This window comes from Panulirus ornatus, chromosome 59 (genome assembly GCF_036320965.1).
Source record: "Panulirus ornatus isolate Po-2019 chromosome 59, ASM3632096v1, whole genome shotgun sequence".
Taxonomy (NCBI): domain Eukaryota; kingdom Metazoa; phylum Arthropoda; class Malacostraca; order Decapoda; family Palinuridae; genus Panulirus; species Panulirus ornatus.
Window position 1 is genome coordinate 9,651,908 of NC_092282.1, and position 17,079 is coordinate 9,668,986.

At 44.9% G+C, this 17,079-nt stretch overlaps 1 protein-coding gene across 2 annotated transcripts in view; it reads left to right on the top strand.

Moving 5' to 3' along the window:
- Nucleotides 1-17,079, top strand: part of LOC139767193 (dopamine receptor 1-like) — a 454,968-nt gene that overhangs the window by 94,601 nt on the left and 343,288 nt on the right. For both annotated transcript variants that reach the window (XM_071696308.1, XM_071696311.1), the window contains exon 2: nucleotides 10,918-11,846. In XM_071696308.1, coding sequence (XP_071552409.1) covers nucleotides 11,796-11,846 — 51 coding nt within the window. In that variant the 5' untranslated portion in view covers nucleotides 10,918-11,795. The remainder of the gene's footprint in view (nucleotides 1-10,917; nucleotides 11,847-17,079) is intronic.

The window sequence follows — 17,079 nt, forward strand, 5'->3', positions numbered from 1 at the left end:
GCACAAGGGGTGGGGGGGGGGTTTCATCACCTCACCACCTCCCTTCGTGGCCAATGAGCAAAACATGGCCCGGGCCAGTTAGGTATTCCGTGGACGCGTTACAAAGGGTTAGGTGAATTCAGATGGTCAATGGTCGCGTGCCTTCTGCCCGGAATCTTAATTATGGAACAGCAGCAGCTGGCGGCAGCTGGCGGCAGGTGGGGTGGTGGTGGTGGTGTGGTGGTGGTGACGATGACCTTCACTTCGTTGGCGAGGGGAGGGATACGGGTGGGGGGTGGGGTGTGGACACACACACACACACACACACACACACACACACACACACACCATGTGCTCTCCAAGGAATGTTTGTTTTGTGTGTGTGTGTGTGTGTGTGTGTGTGTGTGTGTGTGTGTGTGAATTGCTATAGCGTCTGGATGCTTTTGTGTTTTTTCCTATGTACATTTTAGTATATACAATCCTTATGTGTGTACATATACATGTACAGTACACCGCGAAGAAGTGACAGATCCATATATAAACCTGTTTCCCCGACGATGCAAAAAACACACAGGGTGTATGGCGTTCTTCTGACACAGTGATGCCACTTTCACATTCAGGGTGTTGTGATAGAAGGAGCACATGGATACGAATATGTGTGAGGAGGAATAATTGAGAGAGAGAGAGAGAGAGAGAGAGAGAGAGAGAGAGAGAGAGAGAGAGAGAGAGAGAGAGAGAGAATATATTCAGTAGAAAGAAGATCCAAGGATATCTTCTCACACACACACACACACACACACACACACACACACACACACACACACACATTATCGATCTCCCTCGTCATGGACTTCGATGAGCCAGATGGAGAAGGAAGGGCGGGTTCCTCGCTGGACGAAGGGGAGGTCCCTCCTCCTTGCCGTAGTTCTTACGGCCGCTTGCCCCTGATTTGCACTGGGGGACTACTTGCCGTGGTTGCTGTGGTGGCCCACTTGCTGTGCTTTGCATTGGGGACCACTTGCCTTAGTTTGCTGGGGGAGTGGGGGGGGGGCACCACTTGCCATGGTTTGCATTAGGGGCCCTCTTGCCATGGTTGCTGTGAGGGGGGGGGAACTTGCTATAGATGCTTTCGGGAGGTGTGACGACATCTTCGTCATACATGTCAGCACCGAAGAAGTATCTTAGGTATGGGGAAAGTATGTTCCGTTCTGTCATAAACCTTCGTCTAGACAAGGATGAGTTGTCTCTCACAAGGCAAAGTGTTGTGTTAGACACGATTAGAAACGTGTTTGACGCGGTGGGTTGGGGATGATTTTGACGGAAAGAGGTGTTTTTGAGGGGAAGGAGGTGTTTTTGAGGGAGGGGAGGTGTTTTTGAAGGGGTGGAGGTGTTTTTAAGGAGGAGGAGGTGTTTGTTTTTGAAGGGGAAGGAAGGAGGTGGGGAAATAAGGAAGGAGATGGGGAAATAAGGAAGGAGATGGGGAAATAAGGAAGGAGATGGGGAGATAAGGAAGGAGATGGGGAAATAAGGAAGGAGATGGGGAAACAAGAAAGGAGATGAGGAGATAAGGAAGGAGATGGGGAAATAAGGTAGGAGATGGGGAAATAGCAGTGAACTAGAGACTGGTGTCTCTGAAGAGTGTGGCACGTAAAATACCAGGAAGGATAATCAGAAAGCAATTAACAACTACTTGGAAAAGAGGATGTACGTAACAATCAAACAAGACTGATTCAAAGAAAAGGGTGTTATGCGTAACAAACCCATCAGACTTGTAGATGAGAGTAAGCTCCCCTTACTCCGGATTTCTTTAGCCACTTTAGCGCTACACTACAGAACCCACGGGGGGGGGGGGGGGGGGGGCCCTTAGGAAGGTGTTAGAGACTTACATAATACAACGGATAGAACCCTTACACGTTACTGTTGGAAACCCACACTACACAGCAACCAGAAAGCCTCATGAACAATACAACAGATAATTCCTTGAATCAGGTATTGCAGACGTAGATTAACTCCTCATCAGGGTGTTGTAGACTTAATGTATCACACAGATCTCTTGTGCGGGCGCTGTAGAGATGGGGTCTATTGCACCCGGAACCTTATTATCGTAGACTGTAGGACTTTGTCACGGGTCATCTGCATTCGTCGGACGGACTATCCTTCGTCTGTAACCCCGAGGTCCGACAGACCTTTGTATCGGGCGAAAATGTGGAGCATGATAGAATATGAGGGAGTTCAAACAGCAACAGACCACTGGGGTCCATTCGAGGCTGTTTGTGATGGTAGAAGAGATCAGAAACTCAAGAGATTAGTGTTGTATAAGTTAGTCATGTTGTTGCTGTTGAGAGCTGGTGGTGTTGATAGTAGAAGCAGCAGTAGTAAAGTAGGAGTAGTAGTAGTAGTAGTAGTAGTAGTAGTAGTAGTAGTAGTAGTTGTTGTTGTTGTTGTTGTTTTTGTAGTTGTGGTAGCAGTTGCACTAGATGGAAAGAAAAGCAAATCAAATATTACAGAACTTTATGGAACATGTTTGTGAGCAGAACATGGCTGTGAGCCAGGATCATCACTCTTGAGGAATGGCTAGTGGGATAAGGGGTTACGTACCAGTAAAGAGATACCCAGGGATGGTGGACCGAAGGATAGAAAGGTAGATACGAGGAAAGAGGAAGAAGTAGAAGGATCTAAACTGATAACAATAACAGAAAACAACATTGAAATAAGTGCTCTTCAAGTCCTTCCGGACTTAATTTCCGTATCTTCATATCATTTCAAACTTAAAGAAAGGTACTTCATACATCTAGATATCTGTAGTTATATTTACTTAGGATATAATCTCCCGTGTCTCGCCAACTCTCTGTCAAACTGGGGCTGAAAATATAAATTCCTATTTTACCCGAATCTCCTGTGGCAACGGCTGCCAGGAAAATAGTGTTAGGAAAAATCTAAGGGAATCTTATTCTGCCACGAAGCATGACTGAACCCCTCAACAAAGAGAAGGTCAACACGAGAGCCTCCTCTCCTGGAGTGGGTCAGGGCAGGGGCGTGTACGGTGGGTCGTGGGGACGCAATCTTTTGTCGTCGTCCTCCTCCTCGACATCTCTAAGTCATCTGAGAGAGAGAGAGAGAGAGAGAGAGAGAGAGAGAGAGAGAGAGAGAGAGAGAGAGAGAGAGAGAGAGAGAGAGAGAGAGAGAGGTGGTTCTGCACCGAGTCATTGGAGTCTGAACTTACAAGGTGTGTGTTTGTTTCCTCTTCTGTTTTCTCTAGTACATTGTTTTTTTTTTGTTGTTGTTGTCATCGTGGGCTGCGTTCCCTGGGTGTCTTTCTTTACCGCTTACCCTCTTCCTTGTCTCCTTACGTGGTCTTTCTTCAACCTCTTACCCCATTTGCTCTCCTGCAGATAGATGGGTTCCACTCATCATACCTCAACTCAGTTTCCCCTCGCTTCCTGCGTAGCGCCTCAGAATGGGGAAGGAGCGACCCGGTTAAACTCATCGGTGTAAAAACGCAGTTTCTACCAACATGCATTTCTAGTTCTCACTCGTGACCTTCTCTCGAGCTCACAACGACGCTACAGATCGACTCACTGATCACATAAACACGTTCGGCATCATCCCATATCCTCTCACTCTGTGCCGCAAACCCCACATGATAAACATCACGAAATCTGCCTCATGAAAGCCAGGATGTTGTTGGACCCGGTAACGTAATGGTGTTTGTTCTGAGCAGCAGTTTCATATTAAGGCGGGTCTCAACCACCCCAGTATGAACCACCGTGTGCAGCAGGCTCCTCTTCCACCTGTGTGATAGCCAGTGTGGAACTAAACTATCCCCTTCTGTTCGCCAGGTATCATCATTTCGGTCACTTCTCTTGCGCGTGTATATCCCGGCCGCTAAAGACCTGACTCTGTGGCATGCGAGTGGCTGTTGCTTCCCATAGTTTCTGTGCGGGGACCAGCCACTCGAGGATTGACCGTTATGATGCTCATTCTTCTTTCCGTACGACACGAAGATGTGGCGTTCTCTTCCTTCTTATGTCTTTCCCCCCCCTCTTCTTATAGCCTTTCCATCATTATTAAGAGTCTGGTCTACAGGTACCTGGGCTGCTCAAGATATTCTCTTCCGTATTTTCTTTTCATACATTCTATTTTGTCATTCATGCCGTGAATGTGGGCTGATGTACCCGTGGCATATGGTCATCCACGTATAAAACCATGAGTAGGTCATGGGTCGGGTTATATGTGACTCTCGTATAGGGAAACTCTTACGGTGGGTGGAGGACCCACCATAGTGGGCAAGGAACCTAGCAGGGTGGGCACAAAACCCACCAGGGTGGGCTAGGAGTCTGTTTATGGAGATGAGGTGGCGGGGAACGAATGATGATGATTTTGTAAGGAAAAGGAAAAAAAAAAAATTCCGGAAAATATTTTAGAAATCTTTGAAAAACATTTCTGAGATTTTCAAACTTCGTGAATAATGGAAAGTCATGTTTGTATAAAAGCTGATTACGATTCTCGTTGTTGGAATTAATGAAAAGCAATGTGTGTTCTGAAAGTTACATTATTTTTTTCCTACTTATATTTTACTATACGTTGAACATGCAACTTTGTTTGTATATATGTATATATGTATATATATGTAATTACATGTTATTCCTCCCCCTCTATTTATCGTTATTGATATCTTGCACTCACGTTTAATACTGAGTTCTTGAAACCAACGTAGGAAATTATGTGTAGCTCATGTAATATTCACTTTTCGTATTCAGATAAAGACTGATTGGTAATGTATTCATATTTGGCTCTTGGAAATCCCAGACAAAAATTGTGGCACGCATCACAGTTGTGTGACACATGCAAAACTACGTCCCTTAATCATGGTATTTCCTGTTGTGATTTTTGTCATTCATCCCTCTTGTTTCATGAGGCCTTGGAGTTTCTTTTTTTTTTTTATGTCGCTGCTTGAGTAATTAGTTACTTTTGTTCACCTTATAGAGAGTTATTAGTGTAGGTAACCTCATGTGTTAATTAACTTTTCGGTGATTTGTATTACCTCTCGTCGATCCATTATCTGGGAGACTGGATTAAGCGTAAAGATAATAAGCTTCGTAATTACGTTATTTTTCAGTTTTAAACCCCTCCCCCCAAAAAAAAATTAAAATAAAAAAAAGCCTTTTTCATTAATTTGCCTCTTTATCGCTATCTTCCGGTCTAGGGAAAAATATTTCAAAGATTCATTTTGGTTAATTATATATTTATGTAATCAGCCTCTGTGTAATTACCGTTGGCGAATGAAATTTTTTTTTCAGCTAATTTGCTTATAATTAGCTACTTAGCGATCTCGAGTGCCATGTTTTGTTTGAATGCTGGGAAGAGGGGGGGGGGGGGTGACGTATTCAACATGATCTACAAGTGTAAACAGGTCGTAACGGCTATCAGTGATACGATTCATCATTTTTTTGTCTAAGTTGTTTATCGCTGTTAAACATTGAGCCTAACCTGCAAAGTCACACCAGATTCTAAATTTCTCTCCCAAAACATTCACCTTCTACAACTTGTGGGGAAGTGTATGTATTTATATCATCATGACTGTCATTATCAGGGTCATCGTAGATACACACACACACACACACACACACACAAACGTAGATGATGTCTCGTAAGCTAATTAACTGCTGGGAGGACGCAGGCATCGTCTTCAAAGCGACCGTTTGGCGTCACGACCCCAAATAATGCTTTCTCTCTCTCTCTCTCTCTCTCTCTCTCTCTCTCTCTCTCTCTCTCTCTCTCTCTCTCTCTCTCTCTTATCTGAGACCGTTTAGTCTCTGTTCTCATTATCCGGCGAGCAATTAAACTCCGCCGGCATCATTCGTCATTAATCATAGCTGGCACAACTGTGTTTAATTGCCCAATTTTCCTGATGGTAAAAGATTTCGACAGTTTTTCCTCTCTTTTTTTTCTTTTTTGCCTCTGTCTGCCTGACCTTAAGCACAGATTTTCGTATCGTGTATCCGTGTATTTCTCGCTCTTTGTTAATGCATCTGTAACTCCCATCAAGAGCCTTCATGGTGTAGTGGTTAGCGTTGCGACCCAGTAATATAACGGGCTCAGGTTCGAGTCCCGGTCAGGTCAGGTCAGGTCAGCCAGCTCTCGGCCAACTCAGCTGTTCATCCTTTTTTTTTTTTCTTTTTTTTAGGGGTTTGTCGATAAATGAGTACCTGGCGTAAGCTAGGGCGTGTACATGTGTGTGTGTGTGTGTGTAACATACATATAGTACCCACATATATACCTGTAAGTATGTATGCATGAGTTTTGTGTCTCACGCAGGAAACAAATGACTTAATTAAAAACTTGTGTGATCATCGTATCTCTGGGGAAATTATCCTTTATTATATTTATTAAACACACACACAGACACAGACACAGACACACAGACACACACACACACACACACACACACACACACACACACACACACACACACACACACACACACACACACACACACACACCATACCCTTAACACAAGTTGGATGGTATGGGAAGAAGATCATGGATGACAATGGAATTTCTAGGAGAGACATAGAAAGACTTTTTAAAGTTCCCTGACCTATATGATAATGACGGCTCGTGTTCTGGATGAAGCTGGTTCATGTATGTGCTCAAGAAGTGTTCAGATGATCCGGAAAGACTGGGTGCCAAGATCTGCTTAGGACGTGGCTGGGAGGGGAGGTTTACAGTGCCAGAGGACTGGAGGAAATCAAGTCGTCATACTTCAAGGACGTGGCTGGGAGGGAAGGTTTACAGTGCCAGAGAGCACTGGAGGAAATCAAGTCGTCGTACTTCAAGGACGTGGCTGGGAGGGGAGGTTTACAGTGCCAGAGAGGACTGGAGAGAATCAAGTCGTCATACTTCAAGAAGAAACGAGACCTGGAGGTTGTCGTGGACGTATGGCTCCGACCCTCCGTCCAGTGTAGTCAGCCAGGCACTGGGGGAAGACGATCACAGAGCAGGTGGAGGACTGCTGGCCACACTTCACAGCTGGTGTGACACATGGTGGGTGAACACAAGAGAGAGACCCGAGTCAGTGATGCGTAATGAGGGTGGGACACATTGGAAAGAAGAACTCGATGCGAACATCATCTAACACGACACCTTCAGGAACCTGTGTGAGAGGGACTTGTATGTGTGTGTGTGTGTGTGTGTGTGTGTGTGTGTGTGTGTGTGTGTGTGTGTGTGTGTCAGACAAATCAGTGCTGGACGTGACTGTCTGTACAAAATACTTTTCGCACAACATGCAGGATGAAAGTTTTCGTAAGGGTGTTGTGAATTTCCACAATATCGACGTGAGTGTCACAGTATGAGAGTGATGGCCACAATATGAGCGTGAGAGCGTTAACATAAGAGTGAGTGACACAAATAACACCTCGAGAGCTTTATCATACGACCTAGTGTCACACTATCAGCGTGAGTGCCACAGTATCAGCGTGAGTGCCACAGTATCAGTGTGAGAGCCTTGCCCCCACTCAAAAGTTTCCCCCTGACGATGTATATATATATAGTCACTGCTTAAGAGCGAGACTGCTTAAGAGCGAGAGTCTCTGACGTGGGTGTCACACACGTCGTGTTTATGGCACTTGCCCCTGGTCACAGCCGACGCTGGGGGGGAGGGCCGGGGCGTCCGTTGCCATCACCACCATGACCAACACCCACCACTCACCCTCCTGAAGGAGAGCTTATCCTAGAGCCATATCCCCCGGCCTTGTGGAAGGTTATGGAAGGCTAAAGTGAACCGTGCACTTTAAACGGGTTGTTATACCCCCTGCCAACGGAACGACCCTTCAGCACGACGGTACGACCCTTGAACATGGCGGTAACGACTTGTGGTTACGATGATGATGATGGTCTGGTCTTTAGCTTGAATTTTATGGGGTCAGGGGAAAGGAGAGACCATATATGATATATACTTTGCAATACATATATATATATTCCTACGACTCCAAGGGAAAGTGAAACCTGATAAGTTCCCAAGTGCATTCTCCTGTAATACTCACATCATTAGGGGAGATACAAGAAAGAAATATAGCTTGGACGCCATTTGGTAAACTGACTGCTATATTTCTTTCTTGTATCTCCCCTGAGGATGTGATTATTACACGAAAGTGCACTTGGAAACTCATCGTGTTTCATTTCCCCGTGGACTAGTAGGAATATACCAATCACGCGCTCAACTTTGGTCCTTTCTAATATATATATATATATATATATATATATATATATATATATATATATATATATATATATATATATATATATATATATACACCCAGCAACGATAGTAGTAGCATTGGAATGTATCTCTTTAAGGTAATTCCTTGAGACAATATCGTAGAATACATCAGAAAACAATATGTTAGACGGCCCCCAACCCTGGGGTATTGGTTAGTACTCTGCTTTTGCCGAGGGCTGGCCTCCGGGGTCGATACCCTGCAGGGGGGGTTGGAATACGAGCATGTATGTGTTTCCATCCTATGACTACCTCTCCTATGATAGAACTGGTGGTTAGTAATGACCCAGTTCGTGAGGTGTCTGGCGGTATAGTCTTTTCAGAAGGATCGTAAAAAGGGGTGTGTGCGAGTGGTGTGTAAAGTTATACGGTGGGTTTAGATGCGGTAGGGTTTACCTTACGTTTTCCTGACCGTGACGCATTCACGGGGGCAGCCCAGAGTCGAGGGGCATAGGTTCGAATCCGGGTTGTGGCAGTCGGTCCACAGCCAACTCAGCTGTTCATCCAACCCTAAGTGCTGGTCTATGAAATGGGTACCTGTCTCAGGCTAGAGTATATATATATATATATATATATATATATATATATATATATATATATATATATATATATATATATATATATATATATATATATATATATATATATATATATATATATATATATATACCTAATTAGGGCATCAGCTGTCCGTGTTGTCTGAGTTAACATATACTTAACGACACCAGGACGAGTTTCTATGACACAGTCCTGGTGTTATGCTGGATAGTTGTAAATTGAATCCAAGGAACAGTTTGTAAAACACGTATGTGTGATGGAAGTAGACGCAGTCCTCTTCGTGATCCGGAGTCAAGAAACAAGTCAAGGGTTTTTCCTCTCCCGTGATATGAGCTATGGGTTAGGGGTTAGGGGGATGTATCACATCATCTTGCCCCGAATAAATATAAAAAATCGTTGCTGTGGAAATCACCCTCTCGCCGTCTTCTCTTTGGCCGCGTAACCTTCTTCTTCTTCTTCTTCCCCAATCTTCCTTTGAGTACACCCTCCCACCTCCCCACCCCACCATACGACCCGCGCTTCCAGGGACCAGATTTTAGAGGGGAGAGGGGAGAGAGGAGGGGAGAGAGAGAGGAGGGAGGAGGGGAGAGAGGAGGAGGAGGAGGAGGAGGGCGTCGTGGGCGTGGAGTGGGACGCACAAGTACTCCACAACGACGCTGTTGAGGCGGGAGTTCACCTCCCTCAAAGGCTACGTGGGGACTAACGAGGGGAAACACTCGCTGTTCACCTGAATATACTTGGTCTATAATATCTTTTCCCCTCATATTTTTTTTTTCCCCTTTAGGTTTATTACAGTGTCGAGAGGCAAGGTGGCAGGAGGGGTCTAGGTCTTCCTCGCCTAATGGGAACGCTGGCGAGGGTGGAGGAGTGAGAGTGAGAGGGTGGGCGTGAAGAAGGGTCGAGAGAGAGAGAGGGGGGGGAGGGGAAGAGAGAGAGAGAGGGGGGGGAGGGGAAGAGAGAGAGAGAGGGGGGGGGAAGAGAGAGAGAGAGAGGGGGGGAGGGGAAGAGAGAGAGAGAGAGAGAGAGAGAGAGAGAGAGAGAGAGAGAGAGAGAGAGAGAGAGAGAGAGAGAGAGAGAGAGAGAGAGAGAGAGAGAGAGAGAGAGAGAGAAGTGGGTCAAGAGGGAAGGAGGAAGGTTTGGGTTTATGTGTGGTAGTAGGAGGAGGAGGAAGAAGCAGCTTGAGGAAGAAGAATGGTTTAGCCTGACTTGACCAAGTGAGGCGGCGGCTTTCTGATAGACGAGATAACGAGAGAGAGAGAGAGAGAGAGAGAGAGAGAGAGAGAGAGAGAGAGAGAGAGAGAGAGAGAGAGAGAGAGAGAGAGAGAGAGAGACTTACGAGAGTTTACAGAAAGGCACGACTAGCGCGTAGTGTTCACCGTAGGGATATCTAGGGTTAAGGAGAACGGATCATTTGAGTTGCACGCTGTCAAGTTTAATGTGGTGGGAGTAAGAGACTTGTATGGCTTGTGGACTGGTGAGCCAGCTGGCCCATGTGTGTGTGTGTGTGTGTGTGTGTGTGTGTGTGTGTCTGTGTGTCTGTGTGTGTGTGTGCGTGTGTGTGTGTGTATGTGTGAGGCACATTATAAGACGAGTTATCTGAACCAAAGGAGTGAAACTTGACAGTCACTGATGCATTGACTCTGCGCAGGCCTCGGTACTCATCCAAATACCCGGATGGGCAGTACAGGTTATATATATATATATATATATATATATATATATATATATATATATATATATATATATATATATATATATATATATATATATATATATATCTATTTATCTTCCTGGCCAGTGACAGAGTGGGTAATGGTGAAAAAAACAAAACACATTAATGGTGATGTAGGAAGGAGAAGGGAGAACAGTAGTTCGTTCGAGGAGGGACAAAATACAGACGATGATGAAGAAGGAAGGATAAATACATGTTGATTCAGAGGCCAACAACAGAAAGATAACAGTGAAAAATTACCACACGTACTAGGGTGAAGGTGAACTATGGTGGGTCCTGCCTTAGCATACATATCTATTATTCTACAAACTGGAATATGTTCTGAACTCCTTGATGGTGTGGTTAACACAATGGTCATCTTCCTTTTCAGGTGCAGACCTTACGAAGGGATCAAGACTTAAGCTAGGGTTGCGTCGTGCGACTTTGGTTGCTGGATGATACGCAGTTGTAAGTATTAACAATCACACTTGATTGGTCGTGAAGAAACTGGTGGAAAATATAGTGCGCGTAACGAGCAGAAAAGTAAAGAGAAAGGAACACGCAGACTCATTCACACACACATACATATGAGGTAGATATATCCATAAATTTGGCATCAAAGTTGATTAGTTATCATCAGTTCGCTTTGGATGGAGTGAATTGCGACGCAGTGGAGTACGATGAGGCGTTTAAGGATTTTTGGAGCGCCTGGGATCTGTCAGATACCCACGGTGTTTGCCAACGATGCGTCCCCCGACGAAGCACACATACACTAGGACCGAACTTCGTAAACACTCCCAAAATGGGAACAGCTTAGTGAGGATAGAGGCAATTCCTTCCCATGGCGAACTAGCGCATCTTAAGCAGTTTTGAACAGAGTGTGAAGTTTAGGTCTGTAAACACTCGTGTGCTTCTCCGTCTATACGAAGGAAATGTGTAGGTAGATACGAAATCGTTCTTCTTCGCTTAACCATAAAGGCAGAACCAGAGTACTAGAGAACGCTCAGAAGGAACAACCCGAGACCTTGAGAGAGAAAAAGAAAAGAAAAAGAAAAGAAGAAGACAGAAGTAGCTTCGGATGGTGTTCATTGAGCGTCTCAAGTGTACACGAAAAGATGGAGCAGCTCAGTGTGTGTGAACGTATCTAGTGGGGTGGGGTCATTCAGTGTTGCAAGGTCATCCAGTCAGCGCCCAGAGGGGGGGTACACCCCCCTCCCCACCCCCCACCCCCCGACGTTCATCACATGAAGACAGTCATCGAGTCATCACATGAAGACAGTCATCGAGTCATCAGCCATGACCAACATCACAGATGATCAGGTGAGTCACACACTCTCTCTTTTTTCCTCCCCTGAACCAGTTTTCTTTTTTATTTTTTTGAATCACAATTTGAACGAGAGTGATCGAGACGATGATTACGTTTTAATCATCATCTTATGATGAGAGAGCATACGTGGTCTGCCTGTGTGGTTATTCACATCTGGTCATACTAGTTAACAGGACGATGTGTATTAGGGTATGTATGCAAGCGATTCAGTGATTCGAAGCAAAAACATGCTTCGTGTGTGACTCATGCGGGTTCTTCTCTCTAATCTATTCGGGCGAAAATCCCGGATATAAGTACGTATCTTTGTAGATTACCTGGAGGGACAAATATCTGCTTCATTTGTTGGATTCGTCTCGTTATGTGAACAGTGTTGTTAGAGGTTTATATAGCTGTATGTTCACAATGATGTATATACTAACTTGTATCTATGTAAGTAGACTACCCACCTCTGATTATCATATGCTCTTGACGTCTCAAGTCCAACAAGAGCTTTAGAACGAGAGAGAGAGAGAGAGAGAGAGAGAGAGAGAGAGAGAGAGAGAGAGAGAGAGAGAGAGAGAGAGAGATAGAGAGAGAGAGAGAGAGCTATGCTGGAAGTGTCATTATTAGCGAGTGCTTGGGAAATAAGGTTAGGCAGTTCACGTTAAGAGACGCTTGGGGGGGTAGAGGCGAGGGCTTCCTAACTGCTTGAGAGAGGGAGAGTAATTGATTCAATGGGAGGAATAGGGACAGTCAGCTGAATGCTGGAGAAAAGAATACGGTGTGTGGGTTTAAGGAGGAGGAGGAGGTAGGAAGCTGTGTGAGAGAAATGGGTAGAGCATGGTGAATGAGGAGTGCAAGACATGACTCATAATTTAGAAATACCTATATGACGTGGTGATTTATGGGAAAATCTAAACGTGAGAAAAGTAGAATATATATAGATACATATAAGACATATAAAGAAGAATATTGACGACAATTTCTATTGAAGATAAATGGACACATCGATAGTAAAGGTAAGTAACGTACACAGAATGTTGATGAATATTCGGAAGAGTAGAGAGAAATCAGAATTCGAGGGGACTGAGGGAGAACCGAGAGTATGAGAAGATGAAGTATGGTGAGGCACTTGAGGTAAAGGTAGACACATGGTGATGGCTGGAAGGCCTCCGTTCTGAAGTGTTTTCTTAAGACCTCCAAAGTGATTGAAGGCAACGTGATGAATGCATCTTTTGTGTCGATCACGTCTGAAAACAGTGATACTAATTTGAACCATGATTATCCAGCCAGGCACACAAAGCCGTTCAGTGATTCGAAGCGAAAAAAAAAAAAAAGAAGAGGAATTGCTTCACATATGACTGATGCGAGTGTTCGTGCCTTGACTAGAGCGAAAATCCCGGATGTAACTACGGATCTCTGAGCCTTCGCTTTTGACCGAGAGAGGGGGGGGGGGGGGGGGGAATCTGTCTCATTAGCCCGTGCAGTCTCATTATTCGCTCCATCAGGCTAAATGAGACAACAGCTCTCGGGCATTGGGTGAACTATAACTTGCTCGATTGTTCCCCCCTCCTCCTCCTCCTCCCACCTCGACCTCTGATGATGAGGACTCGTACAGTAAGCAAAGTCGGTGGATCTGAAGATGATCGAAAAGAGATGCAAAAGAAAGACGTGGGTATGATGAATGCGGAGTGGCAGAGGGGAACGCGATGGGATTCAGCCGAGGTAACTTATAGAGTCATGGAATCATCAACAAGACATTGATGATACGTTATAGAGGCGGCTTCGTCTCTTCGATGTATATCAGCTGACTGTTATATTTCTCTCTTGTGTCTCCCCTGATGATGTGATTATTACACGAAAGTGCACTTGGGAACTTTTCGTGTTTCATTTTCCCCGTGGACTCGTAGGAATATCTTGATCACGCGCAAAATTGTGATCCTTTCCAATATATATATATATATATATATATATATATATATATATATATATATAAAGAATTTAGAGATCCCGGAATCATCAGAAACGACAATCTAGAATTCAAAGATCATGATAAGAAGATAAGGGAATCGAGCCTTGTAATTCGTGATGTGATGATAAGAACTTTCAGAACGAGATATATATATATATATATATATATATATATATATATATATATATATATATATATATATATATAGAGAGAGAGAGAGAGAGAGAGAGAGAGAGAGAACTCTACTCGAGACGGTTTATACTAAGAAACAAAATGGCATGCCGCCTTGGAGCACGATCACCAGCCGAACGAACGGACATGAACAAGTTTCCAACGAATTCCATAAAGTTTACACCAGTACTGGAGATGATCGAGGCGACGCGACGGAGCATTGGAACCTTTATAAGAGGCTGGCTGGGCTCGAGCCTTACAATCCAGAGGGAGGAGAAATAAAAGATACACAAAGGTAATCTATGCCTGACGACAATTTAAACCGATAACTGACAAATGTTATGACAATTAAACGCTCACTACAAGGACAATTAAGAGTTGCCAAGTTCAAAAGAATACCAAGGAATGTACCAGAAGGGTATCATGGGAAAAAGACATGCATGAGACATGTAAAAAGGAAGATAATCATTCATTATACCAACAGGGTTTATAAGACACATACGTGGAACTACTACAGGAACATTTTGTAGAAAACTTTGAATACGGTTGACGTCAGTCCCAGATGAATGAAGGGTAGATGGTGACGGAATGAGCGTGGAGGCAGAGAAACATTTTCGAAAGAAGCGCTACGCGCTCGCCCCTGCCTATCCACAACGACGACTCCTTCCTCCTTCACTGCTTTCATAAGGGAGTCGCCTCAAGTGGCCAAGTACGAGGGACCTCAAGTGTCCACAATATTCTTCCTGTTGCAAAAGGGGGGAATCTCACTCCACCTCTTGGTGAACAGGGAGAGAGAGAGAGAGAGAGAGAGAGAGAGAGAGAGAGAGAGAGAGAGAGAGAGAGAGAGAGAGAGAGAGAGAGAGGTTAGAACTTTCTTGACTCCTTTGACTCTCTTACTCTGTTAGAAACACTTGACCAGCATCATATATATATATATATATATATATATATATATATATATATATATATATATATATATATATATATATATTATAGTTTAGGCAAATTCTTTTCCCATTTTCGCACGGGCAGTCAGGAGAGAAATTTAAATTTTGTGATATTACGAGTTTCTCTCTTTCTCCTAAGTGGAAGAGAAGTTTAGAGATTTCTTTATCTTTGTAGGATTTCCAGTTTTGTGTGTTAAGCCCGCCCAAGGCAGTCTTCTTCTTCCACTGAATTGTGCAATTGCCTCGTTGTGTACAAAGGTGAGAACGAAGTTCTCGTTTCCTTCGCTTAGTTTCTGCAGGGTATTTACCTTGACTTTTGTTACTGCATTTCTCTTTATGCCTACTAGCAGAAGCCATGGCTTCCACGAGAACAAGAAACGGGCCATGAATGAGGTGTAGTGACATAGGAGGGGCCGTGGCTACGTCACCACTGTCATACGTCTGGGGACCATCGGCTTCTGGGAGGAGGCTGGCTAAATGTTAGATGCTCCCTCCCCTCACAGCCATTGCTGACCTCCCACACCTCCTCTTCTTCCTCCTCCTCCTCTTCCTCCTCCTCCTTCCCCTCCTTTTCTTTTTCTTCATCTTCTTTTCCTTCTTCTTTTTCTTCTCCTCGTCCACCTTCACGTGATCTTGGCAGTGGTTAAGACCCACTTGGTAATACATGGTTCCCACGACACACTGTGTAGCATCCACCGTGTTATCGTCCTCTCTCTCTTACGTTTATTATACTTCTTAATTTTTTTCTTGACGCAAGAAGTGGAGCTTGACGGCCGGGCGGCTCCCCTGTTGATGTTTTCCTTGGGTTCCAGGTGGGTGGCTCAGCCTGGTGTACCCTCGTCGTCTTTATCGCGTAATCTTGCGTCAGATGTTGGTGACGGATGTAAGGAAGGGGCGATACGTCTATCGTATACCCTACGATGGTTTCCGAGGTCTTCTACCCCCATAGCTGGGTCTGGGACCTTACCTTACCTTACGTGTACCTTACCAATAGTGTCGGAGGTCTTCTACCCCGTAGCTGGGTCTGGGACCTTACCTTACCTTACGTATATCTTACGATGGCTTCGGAGGTCTTCTACCCCTACAGCTGGGTTTGGGATCTTACTTAACCTTCCCCAAATGGTTTAACGTAGGCTTATTCCCGTACTGGTGAAAACCACACTGTCGACTTTTTAAAGACAAAGTAGAAGATATCTTGACCAATTCAGAGTTGTCCAGTTTCTACGCTTCTCATGACCTGTGTAACACGTCGGAAACCAGACGATACTGCCCGTGGCGGCGCGTCCACGGGCCGTCCAAGGTCGAGCGCCTAGGTTCTTTATGAGTTGTGGCTTTGATGACAGCATTCACTCGCCCGCCCGTAGCATCTCAGCTAACACACACACACACACACACACACACACACACACAAAGGTGTAATGACAGAATAAAACTGCCATGAATTGCGAAATGCCCGAGAGATGCGAGTGTAATGATGGCCAATGATTCAGATTGGGTTAATGTGATTACGACGCCGCCGGTACCACGGGGTGTAGCTTGACGAAGGAGGAGGGGGGGGTCGATGTTGTTGTGTACGGAGATCAGAGAGAGAGAGAGAGAGAGAGAGAGAGAGAGAGAGAGAGAGAGAGAGAGAGAGAGAGAGAGAGAGGACAAATTTTCCTGCCACTTCTTTCTCTTTCTTTCTTTCTTTCTTTCTTTTCATCTGGAGAGCGTGTGACATGTAGTCATATCGAGCGTTGTCACCCACCAGGGGGAGACCCACACACAAACACAGCCACACGAAGCCGACGCGTCATTATTTTCCAGCGAGCGAGGTACCCGGCTGGATTATGGTGGGGCCAGGTGGCCTCGCGCGGGCAGGTGGTGGTGGTTGGGGGGGGGGGATGCTCCCCTCTGATGGGACGAGGTGATTGCCATTAGTGTCACGGTATCTGTCATGTGTGTATGTGTGTGTGTGTGTGTCTGTGTAGGTGTGTCATGAGAAAAGGCTGGAGGGGGCTTTAGGAGGAGAGGGAGGGGAAATCGACTTTTTATTTTCATTTTTTTTTTTTTCATTTCAGTTCTGGAAACGCCGAAGACAATGGCTTGATTTTTTTTCTCTTTTTTTGTGAATTTTGATTTCGTCCCCCTGAGGGTTGTGTTGTGGTTTTTGTGCAT